At 34.0% G+C, this 15147-nt stretch overlaps 1 protein-coding gene across 4 annotated transcripts in view; it reads right to left on the bottom strand.

Moving 5' to 3' along the window:
* Positions 1 to 15147, bottom strand: part of HMCN1 (hemicentin 1) — a 520282-nt gene that overhangs the window by 127922 nt on the left and 377213 nt on the right. For all 4 annotated transcript variants that reach the window (XM_056815653.1, XM_001375804.3, XM_016430009.2 and 1 more), the window contains 8 exons: positions 13143 to 13330; positions 11737 to 11833; positions 9274 to 9435; positions 7430 to 7543; positions 7132 to 7334; positions 6598 to 6679; positions 6354 to 6485; positions 348 to 497 (listed from right to left, as the gene is read on the bottom strand). In XM_056815653.1, the coding sequence (XP_056671631.1) occupies positions 348 to 497; positions 6354 to 6485; positions 6598 to 6679; positions 7132 to 7334; positions 7430 to 7543; positions 9274 to 9435; positions 11737 to 11833; positions 13143 to 13330 (1128 nt within the window). The remainder of the gene's footprint in view (positions 1 to 347; positions 498 to 6353; positions 6486 to 6597; positions 6680 to 7131; positions 7335 to 7429; positions 7544 to 9273; positions 9436 to 11736; positions 11834 to 13142; positions 13331 to 15147) is intronic.

Below are 15147 nucleotides of genomic sequence, written 5' to 3'. Positions count from 1 at the left end.
TTTTTAAAATCATATAAGCAAAAAATATGAAAAGAGAAGCTATAGAAACCCTGCAAGTTATAATAGAACCAGAGCCAAATAATAATCAGAATAAAAAATCAGGATACTTTAAATGCACTCATTTTCTGCATAGGTGATAATTTCAACAAATATTTTCCACAGTTTGAGCATCCATTAGGAACAGAGCATTTTTATACTGACAAATATAGAAAAGGATAAAGAAAATGTCATTAAATGATAGGTTCATGATATAACAATATTCTAGACTTAGCAAATTTACTTTGTGGGATTATTTTGTGCTATTAATGAAAAATAATCTTAATTGTAGCTAGTGTAACAATACATACCTTGAATGGAAAGAAGGTAATTTTTCTGAGCTTTTCCTTCTACATTTGATGCAATACAAGTATATGTCCCACTGTCTGAATGTTGAGACCGAGCAATCTGTAGCTTGCTTCCACCAGACAAAACGTGGACCTCAAGTGAATCAGAATTTTCTATGGATATATAAAATTTATTTAAACCATGATAATATGTTCTTTTTTTAACAAGGAATCACTATAATTCTCCACACCATAACATTAAAAATATACAATGAATTACATTGTATATTGTATACAAAATATACAATACATTAGTGTAAGAGTATCCTTAAAAAGTGTAATTTAAAGGAAGAACCATATTTTAAATGTAGAAATCCATTTAAAAGGAACATACTAATGAATTCTGTTATAATATAACCACCCTTTAATCTCTTTATAAATCCGAATTTCATCCTACTGGGGTTTCTTGAAAAAGGACTCAAAAGAACACAGAAACATTCCAATGACACTGAAAAATACATGATACTACAGCATTTATCTGCCACAAATTAATTTTATTCTAAGTTAAACTAATGAATGTATCCAGTAAAACAATAAAATTATAGCTCTTTTCTTAATATATAGTATTTTGTGGTTACAGAGTGATTTCAAATATAGTTTCTCAATTAATTTGCATAATAACCTAGTGAAATTTATTGTGTTAATTACTTGATTTTGTAGCAAGGTAGTTAATGTTCAAAAAGATTAAACAACTTGCAAAATTAAATGATGATTGCTCTTTCAGGTTTGCTGTGATAAAATATAATACAGCTCTGGGGATATAAATGTGGTGTTCTTTTTTTACAAAATATTGTCATATTGAAAAATAAATATTTAGTAAAACAAAAAACTAGTTTAAAAATAACAAAATTGATTAACAATTTGTTAACATATTTTAAAGAGTTTGAAACCAAAGTGCTAAAATTTGAAGAAATTGCAATCTCTCTACAGATATAAAATATTCAAATTAATAAAAGTGAATAGAAATACTAAACCGCCAATTAAACTATGAGGGGATATATTTTATAAAATTAAATGAAACACTATTATGCTTCATTTAAATAAATAAAAGTTCAAGACTTTAAAGGCGAATAATGAAAATAATAGGATGAAGTGGCCTAATTTTTTTGTCAACTCTTAAATTACATTGTAGAGCAATAATTACCAAAATTATTTATTACTAGTTAAAAGCATCTGAAAAAGTAGATCAATAGCCAGCCCTGGTGACATACATCTGTATTCCTCACTACCAGAGAGGCTGATGCTGGTGACTTTTTTGACTTCAAGAGCATTAGATGAAATCAATTGAGTATCTGCACTGTTTTGCATCAATATGGTCAGCTCTGAAGAGCAAAGAGCAACCAGGTTGCATAAGAAGGAGAAAACTTTGGAAACAAAGCAGATCAAAGCTTCTATACTGGTCAGAGTAAGAATTAAGCCTGTGAGGAGACACTTAATTTTCAGTCTAAGCAAGCTACAACACCCCATCTATTTTTTATTAAAAACTAGAACAGTGGAATAAACTGAAATATAGATTCCTTTGTAAATTAAAAATATTTATTAGTTGAAAATTGTTTTCTATTCTTAAGGATTGACTACTTCTCTTAGAATATTTTAAGGGTAAAATAAGGGTAAAACTTCTCTTAAATTAGGTAATATTTTTCTGCTTTTCATAAATATATTTTAGACATACTAAAATAAATTTAATGTTATATTTTTCCTTATTTCCTTCATCATTCAACAAACATTCATTAAGAAGCTACAAGGAATGTGATGTGATAGGTATAAGGGAAGACAAAGAGATGAATAAGGTATGTTTCCTGCCCACAAGTAGCTTGCAGGCATAGTATGGATCTGTAAGCTACAGTTTTTAAATTTAGCAAATATTTTTACAGCATCATCACCTGCCAATATTTTATTTTAAAATTGAACAAAACAAGAATCGATTTATTTATTTATTTTTAAATTTATTTAGAATATTTTTCCATGGTTACATGATTCATGATTTTTCTCTCTCCTCCTGTAGCTGACAACCTATTCCACCAGGTTATACATGTATCACTGTAAAACAAGTATCTCTTACTGATAACTAAAGGTCTACTCTATGTTGCAATGTCTATGTAAATTTATCATTATGCATGTAAATGGGAATATATTATATATATCCTGTATCAGTGTGACTTCCAGATAATAGCTTAGATTACAGAGGTTACAGATTCTTGGTCAGGGATGGAGTATACCTGACAACATTTGAAAGAGAATTTGTATTTGCCTGTGGTCCTTCAAGACAAATCAAGAGGGCATTAAACTGAAAAAGATGGAGAAGAGAGACTATGCATTTTTTCTGCTATCAAACTAGCCACTTCAGAGAAGTACTAAAATGAAGGAAAAAATATAACATGAGATACAAATAAATTCCCAGGAGAAAAATATCCAAGGAAGGAATTAGTAGCAAAATCAAGTCTTAAATTCCCTACAAAAATATCTGAAGTTTAGGAAATACGAGAGAAACTGGATTCCAAGATCCCCTGGCATCACTGATATTTAGTGGAATTAAACACATGACAAAAAAAGCTGTAGTAGATAAAGTTTATCTAAAAAAAAACAGGATTAAAGGTAAGATAGGGGAGAATTGCATATTAAGGAGATGTAGTCATGTGAGGAAATCTAGAATTCAGGTGTATGAAATAGAGCAAAAAGCCTTTGGGAGAAGGCAAAAGGAAGAAGAAACAGAAGTGATTTTGTTATCAGAGACCACTAGAACAGAAAGAATGATTATATGAGGTGTCAAAGAAACCTGGTAGAACAGATGCATTACATACTAATGACAGACTTTAATGTATCTAGATTTCTTTTGGAGAGTTCTCTCTGCCCAAGGGAGAAAAACTGTAGAAATTTTGTGCCTTGACAATGGTGATGCCATCCTTCCTGGAATCAGGAAAATCTGAGTTCAAATCCTGCCACAGATACATATTAGCTGTGTGACCCTGGACAAGTCACTTCCCCTCTGTCAGCCTCAGTGTCTTCATTTGTAAAACAAGGATAATAAAAGTATCTAGCTCATAGGTTATTGTGAGGACCAAATGAAATTTTGCAAAGCTCTTAGAATACTGATTGATGTCATAGGGACTTAATAAATGCTTGTTCCTTTCTTCTTACCATTTGAAAGGTGGAAGAAACAATAATTTTATGCAGCTCTAATTTTGAATAAGACATTTCTAGGGTGAAAATTATCAGAACCATAAGACAGGGGAGTGACTATTCCCTCCTAGAATTATTGATAGAGGAGGGGAATCCGGGCTGTCTAACATGTACTCTAGATTTTGGGATGGCAAAGGTATTTCAAAGGGTTGAGACAAAAGGTATGCACTTTCACAGTATGTAAAAGGCATGTTGAATTTTACAGATTAAAATTCTACAGAGAGAGGTAGTATGGAAGAGATGGTAAGTCATCAAAAGAGATTCTGTAGAAACAAAAGATAATGATCCCAAAGAAGAAAATCTGAAGTTGTCAGAGGACTATGATGTAGATTAAACACCAGACTACTTAGAACTCATTATCCAACTTGGAGTTTTAAAAGATGTGTAAATAAAATGAAAGCCAAGGTCAGGCTACAAAGGATGTTAATCATGGTTTGGCATTTTCCTATTAAAATAATGTTAGAAGTACTAATGTTCAGAATGAATTGAGACTAGTGAAAGAAGTTTGAGGACAACAACAAAAAAGGTTATCAAAGAACAGATAAAATCACTGTTATCAGTTAAAATCATTTCATTCAAAGTGAAAGAAGAGTTATTCCTTTCTTGTTTTACTTCTATTTTCTCTCTCAAAGACTGAACATTGCACTGACATCAAAAATGCCTAATAGAGATTTGATATTCAAGACAAGAACACATGACAATAAAGTACTGATTTGCTTTTAATAAATTCAAGTCACCTGAACCAGATGAACTGCATTAAGGGGTAATGAAAGAAACAGTCAGTATGATTTATAAATTAGTATTAGAGATATTGGGCAGCTAAGTGGCACAGTAGATTGAATGCCAGGCTAGGAGGCAGGAACACTCATTCTCTTGAGTTCAACTCTGGCTTCAGTTTCTTCATATATAAAATGATCTAAAGAAGCAAATGGCAAACCACCCCAGTATCTTTGCAAGAAAACCCCAAACTGGATAACAAAGAGTGGGGCACAACTGAAACAATTGAATAAAAATTAGTGATGCTTAAAGAGTCATGGAAAATGGAAAACACACTGTTGTATTGGAAAAGGGAGATTTTTCATAAAAAGGAGAGGAAAGAGCTTACAATCTATGGGCTAGTGAACTTGGCTTAAATTCCTGGAGGGAATTTTAAAAGGGATCATTAAAGAAATGGTTAGTGAATATCTAGGAAAAGAACCTGTGATTACAGAGTAAGTCTGGTTTTATGCAGAAATTGTTTCCCCATTTTTATAATATATTTGGTAAAGCATCTAACATTATTCTTGTGGGAAAAATGAAGGGACATGGACTAGATGATAATATAATTAAATGGATTCAGAACTAGTTGAATAGCCAAACTCAAAGAATAGTCATTAGTTTAAAGTAACTTTGGTAAATTATCTCTAGTGGAGTTTTCTAGGGACCTGTGTTTGGATTTGTGCTGTTCATTACTTTTATAAATGACTTGGATAAAGACCTGGCCATCAGATTTGCAGATGACAGAAAGTTAAGAGGGAGGGTTAATGCATGGATGATAAAAAACTTCCTAATAGACTAGATCACTGGCCTAAATCTAATATGTTAAAATTGAATGGGGATAAATATAAAGTTTTATATTTGGATTTTTAAAAAAATCAACTTTGCAAGTACCAGATGGGAGAGGAATGATTTAATAGCAATTTATCTAGAAAGGATCTAGGAATTTTAGTGGATTAAAAACACTATAAACATGAGTCAGCAGTGTGATGTGGCATCCAAAAAAGTGAATAGAAAGTTGGGCTGAATTAAGTTTTACATAGCTCCCATTAATAAGACGACACTCTGGAACGATTCCACTTGGAATATTGAATTCAGTTCTGGATCCTACAATTTAAAAAGAGTATTTCTAAACTAGAATATTCAGAAAAGGTCAATCTGTATTACAAAAGGCTTTGAGCCGATGGCAGTGATGGCAAACCTATGGCATGGATGCCAAAAATGGCACACAGAGTGCTCTCCATGGGCACATTCATTACTAGAAAGGCAAGGGGCCATGGGTGGAGCTGCCCCCCATCTCCACAGCACCTGATGAAATTTTTTCATATCTCCACCCCTCTGCCCAGCAGCCTAATGGGAATGCACAGGGGGTAAGGTGGGTGGCTCATAGGTGGCAGAACTGGAGGGGAGCAGAGTATTCAGGTCACTCCCCTGCCCCTCTTTACACTTGCTGAGGATATTCCTCACTTCATCTGCTCCTCCATCCAGCAGCCCAATGGGAGTGCTTCCTCCCTCCTTTGTTTGGGGGAAGAGGGGGGGAAGGGCATGCCCAGCACTCAATCTCTGGGGGTTGGGTAGGGCATGGTACTCAGTCTGTGGGGTGGAGTGGGAGTGGGGCTGGGCACTCTGGTCCCAAAAGGTTCACCATCACTGGCATTGGTACTAGGAGTAATGCTGAGATTACTATTTGTTACCCTTATATACATGAAGGTTAGCAATGGTTAAAGTTAATAAATATTCCTGAGAGGAAGCCATTACTTTGAAGGAAAGTATGGTCATCAAATTTGCAGGTGACACAGAGTTGGAAGGGAGAGATCTTTCAAAGCTAGTATAGTAGGCTGAATCTAATATTATAAAATTCAATGGGAATAAATTTTCTGCAGTAACACTGAAAACTTACAATTTTGTCTATTAATATAAATTAATATAAATATATATATAAAATATATATATAAAATATAAATATAAATATAAATTAATATAAAAATAAATATAAAAAAAGCAAAAAAAATTAAGTGTGCATAATTATATTACCTATTGGCTTTCTGTTTTTCATCCATACCAGTGTAGGTGGAGGGATTCCTGTAGCATCACATGCAAGAGTCACAGGATTACTGATAGTCTCAACAACCTTCTCCTCTTGTAGTCCTTCTATCTTGGGTGGTACTATAATGACACAGAAGCATCATAATATTCATGTGTTCATTTTAATAACTCCTGCAAAACTGTCTTCTTTTACATATCTTAGAACAAAATGTAACTCAATATAGATACTTACCATAAACATTAAGATGGAAATTTTTATCATCTTGCCCTGCTACATTTATAGCTCTACATACATACTGGCCTGTGTCAGACACCTAACAAACAAAACAAACAAAAATAAAATCCTCATTATTTAATGTTTTCCATTCAGTTATAGGTGATAACATTGTATGTGGTATAAAATATGAATAAAATGTCTCGATATTTTATGCTTTAAAAGTTCTTGTCTTTACTTGGTTTCATTTGCCAAATCTATTCTCTGTGAATAGCAAATCCATTTAAGTTAAATGGCTTCAAAGTCACAAAGCAATAGAGGATTAGAATTATCCCTGAGTAAATTTGTGATCTCATGGGTTAATAATCCTTTTGACAACCTCCTATCTAATCATATAGATGACAAAGCTGGAGTCCAAAGATAGAACTAGAAAGTAGGCTATCTCACAAACACTCTATTTTTTAAATGAAAATTATATTCATTATAGAAAAGGATCAGTGGCTGACATTTTCCCTTTTTCATTCCCACAAGAAAGCAGAATAAATGATGTACCTCAGCTGCCTTGATGTTCAGCATTTGTCCATCACCTAAAACCCCCAAGTTAGCAGATTCCATGATCATTCTTCCATTCTTATACCAGGTTATAACTGGAGGTGGAACAGCATTTGACTCACACTCCAATGACACTGGAGAGCCTTCTCGTACATTAATTACTGAAAGAGACTCACTGCCATGGTCCTTAATGCTTGGAGGAACTGAAGGGAAGAAAAAGTTTTTTAAATAAAAGGGATGAAAAACTACCTTATGGATTCAATAATAAAAACTTTTTAGGAGTTCAGTGAAAACAAACCATAAACAGTCAGGGAAATTTTTTTCTTGCTTTCTCCAGCATGGTTCATTGCTATACATGTGTATTCCCCACCATCAGATATTTTGGCCCGTATAATTTGTAGACTTCTGCCACCTGAATTGCATTAGAGAAAAAACAGACAGTGCAAAAGATCATTTTTGTCATTTTATTAATCTGATAGGCATTTTAACATGACCCTTCTTACAATTGTAATAGACAAAAACATTTTTTTAATGATTTAAAGGAAGTAATTCACTCTTTTCTATTCTCATTTCTATTATGATCTTACCAATAAATGGCATGATTCACAGGCGTTTCTTTCTTATGTGATGGATAGAAATAAGAACTGAACAATTTAAGTACTCCTGAAGAACTAATTAATATCATTTTCTAAAGTTGTTAATGAATATTGGGTTTAAATCTTCATCTCTACTCCACCCACACAGAAGAAGAGGCTGTGCAGACAGTTTTCATCTGGTCTGACTAAACTGACCAGTAACTGAGCAACCAAGCAAAAGTCACAATTGGCTATTGGAGGTGAAACTAAACATGAAATGAAGAGGAAGACATCAAGTGACCTGATTCTATCACTTGTATCTCATGCTATTCCTTCCCTACTTCCTACCCCTTCCCACCAAGAGTTCAGTGGTGTGACAATGTAGTGTATTTTTGAAGTTTGGGACAATTTTTAGTCATTTCACCTAATATTGCCTATGGACCAAAGAATAATACCTTTTAGAAATGATCTTCCTTGGCTCCCAGGATGATTCTTAAATTCTTTGAAAAAATTTTAAAGTGCTGATTCTACCCTGCTCCATCTTTTCCTTATAATTTATTGTAATTTTGTAATGTTGTAAATGTATTAGAATTGGAGGGTTCATTCAATACAATCACTGCCTGTTTTTCTGTCATTCTCCTAGGAAGTTAATTCAGTTCAATGCAGCTTGGTTTTAGCATTTGAAAACCATAATAGCAAAAAGGGATGAGGATGTTGTGATTTTATTTGTATACAAAATTCAACTAATGCTTATTGGCACCTTCTTAGTAACTTGTACTTTTAGAGTTGTCTAGAGATTGGAGAAGTTCTGTGACTTGTTTAGATTCACACAGCTAGCATATCAGATTTGTTCCCTTAATTCAGGCTGTCCTGGTTGCAAAGCTATTTCTCTCCTTCTATCCTGTATCCACTCTGTCCCTTAGAATATACTGCCTCTCTTACTAATGTATGAAAAACTAAAATTTGCTATATAAAGAAAAATTATAATTATGACCACTACTAGCTAGCTAGCATTTATATAATGCTTTAGGTTTTGCTAGGTGGTACTGGCTGCTAGTTGGTGCAATGGAAAGAATGCCTCCATCCTCCAGCATTCAAATCTGGTCTCAGACACCTATTAGCTGTGTGACTTGCCTTAAGTAAGGTAAGTTACTTAACCCTGTTTGCCTCAGTTTTGTTATCTGTAAAGTGAGCTAGAGAAGGAAATGGCAAACAATTCCAGCATCTTTGCCAAGGGGCTTGCAAAGTGCCTTACAAATATATAATTTTATCCCATCTACCACTCTGAGGAGTAGGTGCTATTAACATCCCCTTTTTACAGGCACAGGGCATGAGGCAGGCATAGGTGAGGGAATTTCCTCAAGGTCACATAGCTAATAATTGTCTGAGATGGGATTTGAAAACATATCCAGAATTCTATCCACTGAGTCACGTAGTTTGGGTTTAGAAAAGTGTGCAGTTTTATTTTCTTTTAAAGTACAGATAGTGAGCTCAATTTTCACTATTGTTAAGATGAACAGAAGGAGAGAAAGTTCTTCACAGGTTATCAGAAAAATAGCTTCCTTACCAGGCACAATGAGAACATTATTGCTCAAGTTGATGGATTTTCCATTCTTGAGCCAGCTGAGATCAGGAGGTGGAAAACCAGTGGCCTCACAGGCCAAAGAGATGAAATTATTCACCACCACAGTCAGATTTTCAGGATTAGTACCAATGATACTTGGAGGAACTACAACAACAAATACATTAAAAATTTCATCCAACATTGTCAGCAATAAGTACTCCCCAATTTCCTTAACACAAGTCCAGCCACTGTATGCTGCCAAAGCACTGAGGAAAAGACATTGTTTGTATTTAGGAAATGGTCCACTGGTTTTTGCAAGGATCTAAAAATTGTGCGATGAAAACCAATCCAGCTGTCATCTTTCCTATTTAGAATCCCAAGATGCCTCCACCAATTTCATCTGCAGCTTCTTTCCTGCATGGGAGTTTGGCAGCAAAAACTCTTCCCCAATTGCAAATGAAGACAAGAATTTCTAAAGCTAAACAGAACTATACTACAGTGTATTTATATTGAGAAACTGGCTTTGTTTAAGGCTGTTGTCAGGATACAAAGAGTTATACAGTCGTTTTGTGTCTTTCTTGCAGATGTTCATTCTTTGCTCATATTTTCATTCAAAATTCCTTTTCCCCCATTCCTAGTATGAAAGAACTACATAACTTTATGATTCCATGGTGTCAAAGTCATTTATTCATTCATTTTGCAAATATTTATTAGCTGCCTATGGTGTGTACTCTGAGTGTGATTACATCAATCTATAATAGTACATAATTGTAGAAAATTGGTTTCAAGATTAGTTCTCAAAAATTTATTAACACAATAAGTTTGTTAATCAATAACAAAACAGATAAAATCAAAGTAAAAGCCTTCAAACCAGTCAGAGAATTTATTATAATTCGATAGGTAAGTGAAGATATGGCTTAAGGAGAATAATTTTTTTTCCATTTAAAAATAATTTCACAATATACAAGTAGTTAATTCAGTTCTTCCTGGTTGTTGTTAAGGAATTAGAGGTACCACAGAATGGTTAAAGAAAGAATAATTCACACATCTGAAACTCAAACCTTGACAGTCAAAAAGTGAAAAAAAAAGGCTCCCTTCATTACTCATTATTCAGAGCCTTTATTATTAAGCATCCTTCTCCCCATGCCCCCTCATTGTGTAGATATATAAGAAAAATTGCTTAAGATTATAGAAACAAGAAAAATCCATTTACCTACCAAATTAAATAATAAGTTTAATTGAAAGCTCTCAAATATCTTAAAAATAATATTCCAAATTCACAGGTGCAAAATTCTGTCATGTATGCTCATGCAAAATAAAATTCTATGACCCAAAATGGTTTACCAAATAAAAATTTCCCCCAAACTACTATTCACTAGAATTCATGAGATAATTATATTATAACCACTTTATATTTTGTGAGAGGGAAATTGTTTAAAAAATAATCTCATAAACAATGGTTAGGTCTCTAATTTTAAAATCGAGAAGAAATTTCAATATGGAAATACAATTTTTCCCCCTTCAAGTCCTTCCTTATTACCCACAGAAAACTAATTAGCCACAAGGGTTTCCAAAGAATATTACAACTCTCCATGCATATGATTTCCTACCATATACTCTTTCTCTACAATTAGAGCAAAGAGTGAATTCAATAAGGATTAGATATACAATACTACATTCAATCTGTAACATGTCTTATCTACTGGTGGACTCTTTGTTTATGTCTGTATCCAGACCTTGGCATTGGACAAGACTGGGACTACAGATTTACCACAGCTATACAAGGAAAGCATTGGCAACCAAGCTACATAAAAGAAACAGAGGGAGATCAGCCCGGTGGAGCCATTGCATTCTTCTCAGAGATTTACAAGTTGTCTGACTCCATATTCTCCTACATTTACCTCATAGTAAATCCAGCCAATTTGACAACCTATTTGCAATACTATCTCATCCAAATACTATCTCTTTTGGGAATAGATGAAGCTATCCTAACTCAGCCCAAGAATAAGAATCCAGGAGAGTATTTCTCCATTTCTACCATAACATTTCTAGGGAGTTCACTGATACTATTATGCTGCAATAGTGGAGAGAAAACTATTATAACTGAAGGTTAATAGAAGCATTTCTTATGATTTTAGCACCCATTCCCTGTGCAAATCTATTTTGTAGCCTTTGGGATTTCCATTCTGGTTACAGAGATTTTTGCGAAGAAGTAACCACTTTTTCTGTACTTACCTAATAGACAAGGGTCTGCCCTGCCTGTGAGATCTGAAATCTGTGTTGCCTGCTAGTTTAAATGGAAATCAGCATAATGGAGGGCTTCACATCAAAAAAAAGATGAATAAAAAGGGAGAGCAGCTAACATGGAGATTAGAGAATAAAAACACAAATAGGTCCAAAAATTCAGAATTGTTTTTCTGATTTGCCAAATATGAAGAAGCAGATATTTTGGAATTGATATCTTACCGTGTACATTTAAGTTAAAATATTTTTTGGTACTTCCAGCTACGTTCTCTGCAACACACACATACCTTCCAATGTCTGCTATTTGGGAATTTAATATCTAAGGAAAAAGAAGATACTCCAAATGAAATTATTTAGGTGGGTACTTACTTACATAAGCATAAATTCAGTATTTGCTTTCAACATAATGTTTTCAACATGGAACAGCATTTTTCCTTTTCATGAGAACATACGGGGGAAATAAGCATTTTTAGAGTATCTGTTATGTTCCAAGCACTGCACTGGGTGTTTTTTAAAACAAATATTACTTCATTAGATTCTAAACAACCCTGAAAGGTAGGTACTATTATTATCTCCATTTTGCAGTTGAGGAAAGTGAAGCAAATAGAAATGAAATGACTTGTCCAGGGCTAATTGGTTGATGTCTAAGACTGGATTTGAACTTGGGCTTTCCTGACTCCAGGTCTAGTGGCCACTGCACTACTAGCTGCCTCTGTAAAGGAGGACAAATAGGCTTCTACATGTCATTCAGACCATCTAATGTTGCTGACCATCTTAATTATGCAAATTATTAGGTATCTGTTATTTAAGAAATCAATTATTGTATAAAACTAGATCTCTTGACTAGTTTCATCCTGGGGCATCTTTCCAGGGAGAAGATTCACAGATACTAGGCAAAGAGACCATCAAAAGTTACATTTGGGATTTTAGAGGATGGATTAAAAATTCTAGCAATTTTTAGACACCAAACATAGCATCCCTAATATAAAAACAACTGCCAAAGTATATATTAGATATTTGAATGATACACTAATTGTTTCAAGGCATGTTAGTACAATGAATTCCAAGTAACACATTCAGTGGTGACCCAGTGGATCTGAGTTAATTTAATTATTCTAATTGCCAAGATTTCACTCACAATACAGCTCTTATCTTTATTCAGTATAAATGCACACAGTATTTCTGAAAATACTGATGTGGACAAAGATAAATGTGGACTATAGAATCTAGACTCTACAGTGTTCTTCAGAGTTCATTGGAGCCTTGGCATGAGAGACTTCCACTTATCAAAAAAAAAATAGGTTAATTCTATATATCTTTATTAACCAGAACTATTTTCAAAACACTTTTGTGTGTGTATATATATATATAGTTTACAAAGAGTTTATATTGTATATTCTCTTTATCTAGCATCAGTCTACCTTAGGTTTCAAGGATTTTGTTACTAGAAATTTTGTTGTAATACAACATTTTGCCTTTCGAAGGCCACAGAACATGAAGGAAACATCCTAACAAGGCTCAAGTGTGTCAAATTCCTTTCATATAGAAACAAAAGATAGCTAATGTTCAAGTGAAGTAGTTCCCCTTTCCCTATAAAATTCTTCCCTTAGATAGCCATTGTCTTTTACCTGTAAAGTTCTCTTATTGGATAGAAATTTATGGCGGTCATCTTCTACCAAGGGCTGTCCATCCTTTTGCCAGAAATTGCTTGGTACTGGGCTGCCACTTGACACACATTCCATCAGTGCAGTCTTGTTGACCAGCACAGTAACCTCTTCAGGTAAATCAATGTCCGCTCCCTTAATGGATGGGGGTACTATAGGACAATACAATAAAAGCTTAACAATTCTAAAGCAAATATCTTTCAAAATATTCTAATTTTAGGCAGGTTTGGGGAAATTAATGTAATTTTTGGGAAAAAATTTATAAATGTACACACAGTCTCTCAGGCTAGAGTATATAAAACTATCAGTTAGACTTTAAATCCCAAGATACTTAGAATTGCAATAAGGTTTAACTCCTGGGTAGGGATTTTATTCCATATTCCCAAAGCACTTACAATCCTATGCTAGTGAAGCAGGATATAAATCTCTTTGGACAGCTATATTAGCTTAGTTCTTTCAAACCTACAGTCATCCAGATCTTTTTAGTACTATTTCCAAACTAATTGCTAAGTGTTGCTGAAATATAACACTCAGTTAAAATGGTACAATAAAATTGAGTTGTAGATTACTACCCTTACTTTAAACAGACATTCTTGAAGAGTTTGTATATATTCAGGTATTTTTGGCAAAGTGGATTATATGGCAAATATACTGGGGAAGCTAGTTATTAAAGTAAACCTATGCTGAGTTCTTTTGTAGGATGAAAATAGTTTTTAAAAATTCAAAAATAATTATTTAATTTGTTTCCAAGCTTTCATGGCTTATAGAATACTTTCTTAAAATGAAGTATATTTATACTTGGCAAACAGCACAGACTGCCTCTACAATATACAGGTGATATGGCCAAACATTGGCAAGAATGATGAATTATGTAGAAAAAAATTAATGGAATCTCAACATACTTGGGCTGAAAATATACAGCATTAAGTTATGTTAGATAAAATGTTTTAGATTAGGGTTGGCAAACTATGGTCTATTGGCCAAATCAAGCCTGTGACATAGGAATTTATTGATTACATTTTAAAATAAAATTTTATTGTATTGAAAAATGTAAAAAACATTCTTTGCTCAAGGACTATACATGGTGGGTTGGATTTGGTCCTTGAGCTCCTGGTTGGTGGACCCTTGCTTTAGATTTCAATACTAAATATATTAATATAAATCATTTATTTCTGTATACATGATAAACATATGCTAAAGTCAAAAGAGTTTGTCTCATACAAATTCCAATGATGCCAATTAAGTGAAAAATTCACTTTAATGATTGGTTTCGTTTCATACAGACTCAGCCAAAAATGTGTTAATGGCACTCTTTCTGCAAGATAACTGCAACTCAGAAACTCACGCCTCCCCAGTAACCCCTGTCCCTGGGGTCCCTCCCTCCCTCCCACTGAATGGAGAACATGGAGGTTGGACAACAGAAAGCTCCTTCCAGATTTTCTGTTCCTACTAGGCTGAAGAACTTCATCAAGCTGGGCACCTTTCTCCCTTCCTCCATTTCTTTTCAGCTGTTTATATAATTTTATTTCCTCTTTCAGATTGAGCTCCTTGGGGTTTTTTTAACCCTTACTCTCCATCCTAGTGACAACCCTAAGACAGAAAGACAAGAAGTGGGCAAACAGGGGTAAGTGGCTTGCCCAGAGTTACATAGTGAGGAACTGTCTGAAGTTGGATTTGAACCCAGGATCTCCTGACTCCATTTTAAAGGACTATATTTTGCCTTTCTTTTTATTCCTGGAATGTAGCACAGTGCTTGGCACATAGGCACTTATTTATTTACTAATGCTGATACTCTCAAAGACAGAATCATAAGATCAAGCAAGCATCATAGGATTTAGACCTGGTAGAGACCTTGGAGACAATCTAGATTAAAGTCTTTATTTTACAGATGAGGAAACTGAGACCTAGAAAGAGTAAATGGCCTGACCAAGTTCACAAAGATAGGAATGGCAAGGCCTGGATTTGAATT

This window comes from Monodelphis domestica, chromosome 2 (genome assembly GCF_027887165.1).
Source record: "Monodelphis domestica isolate mMonDom1 chromosome 2, mMonDom1.pri, whole genome shotgun sequence".
NCBI lineage: Eukaryota > Metazoa > Chordata > Mammalia > Didelphimorphia > Didelphidae > Monodelphis > Monodelphis domestica.
Note: the sequence above shows the minus strand (reverse complement) of the source record. Positions and strands in the feature narration are given on the sequence as shown.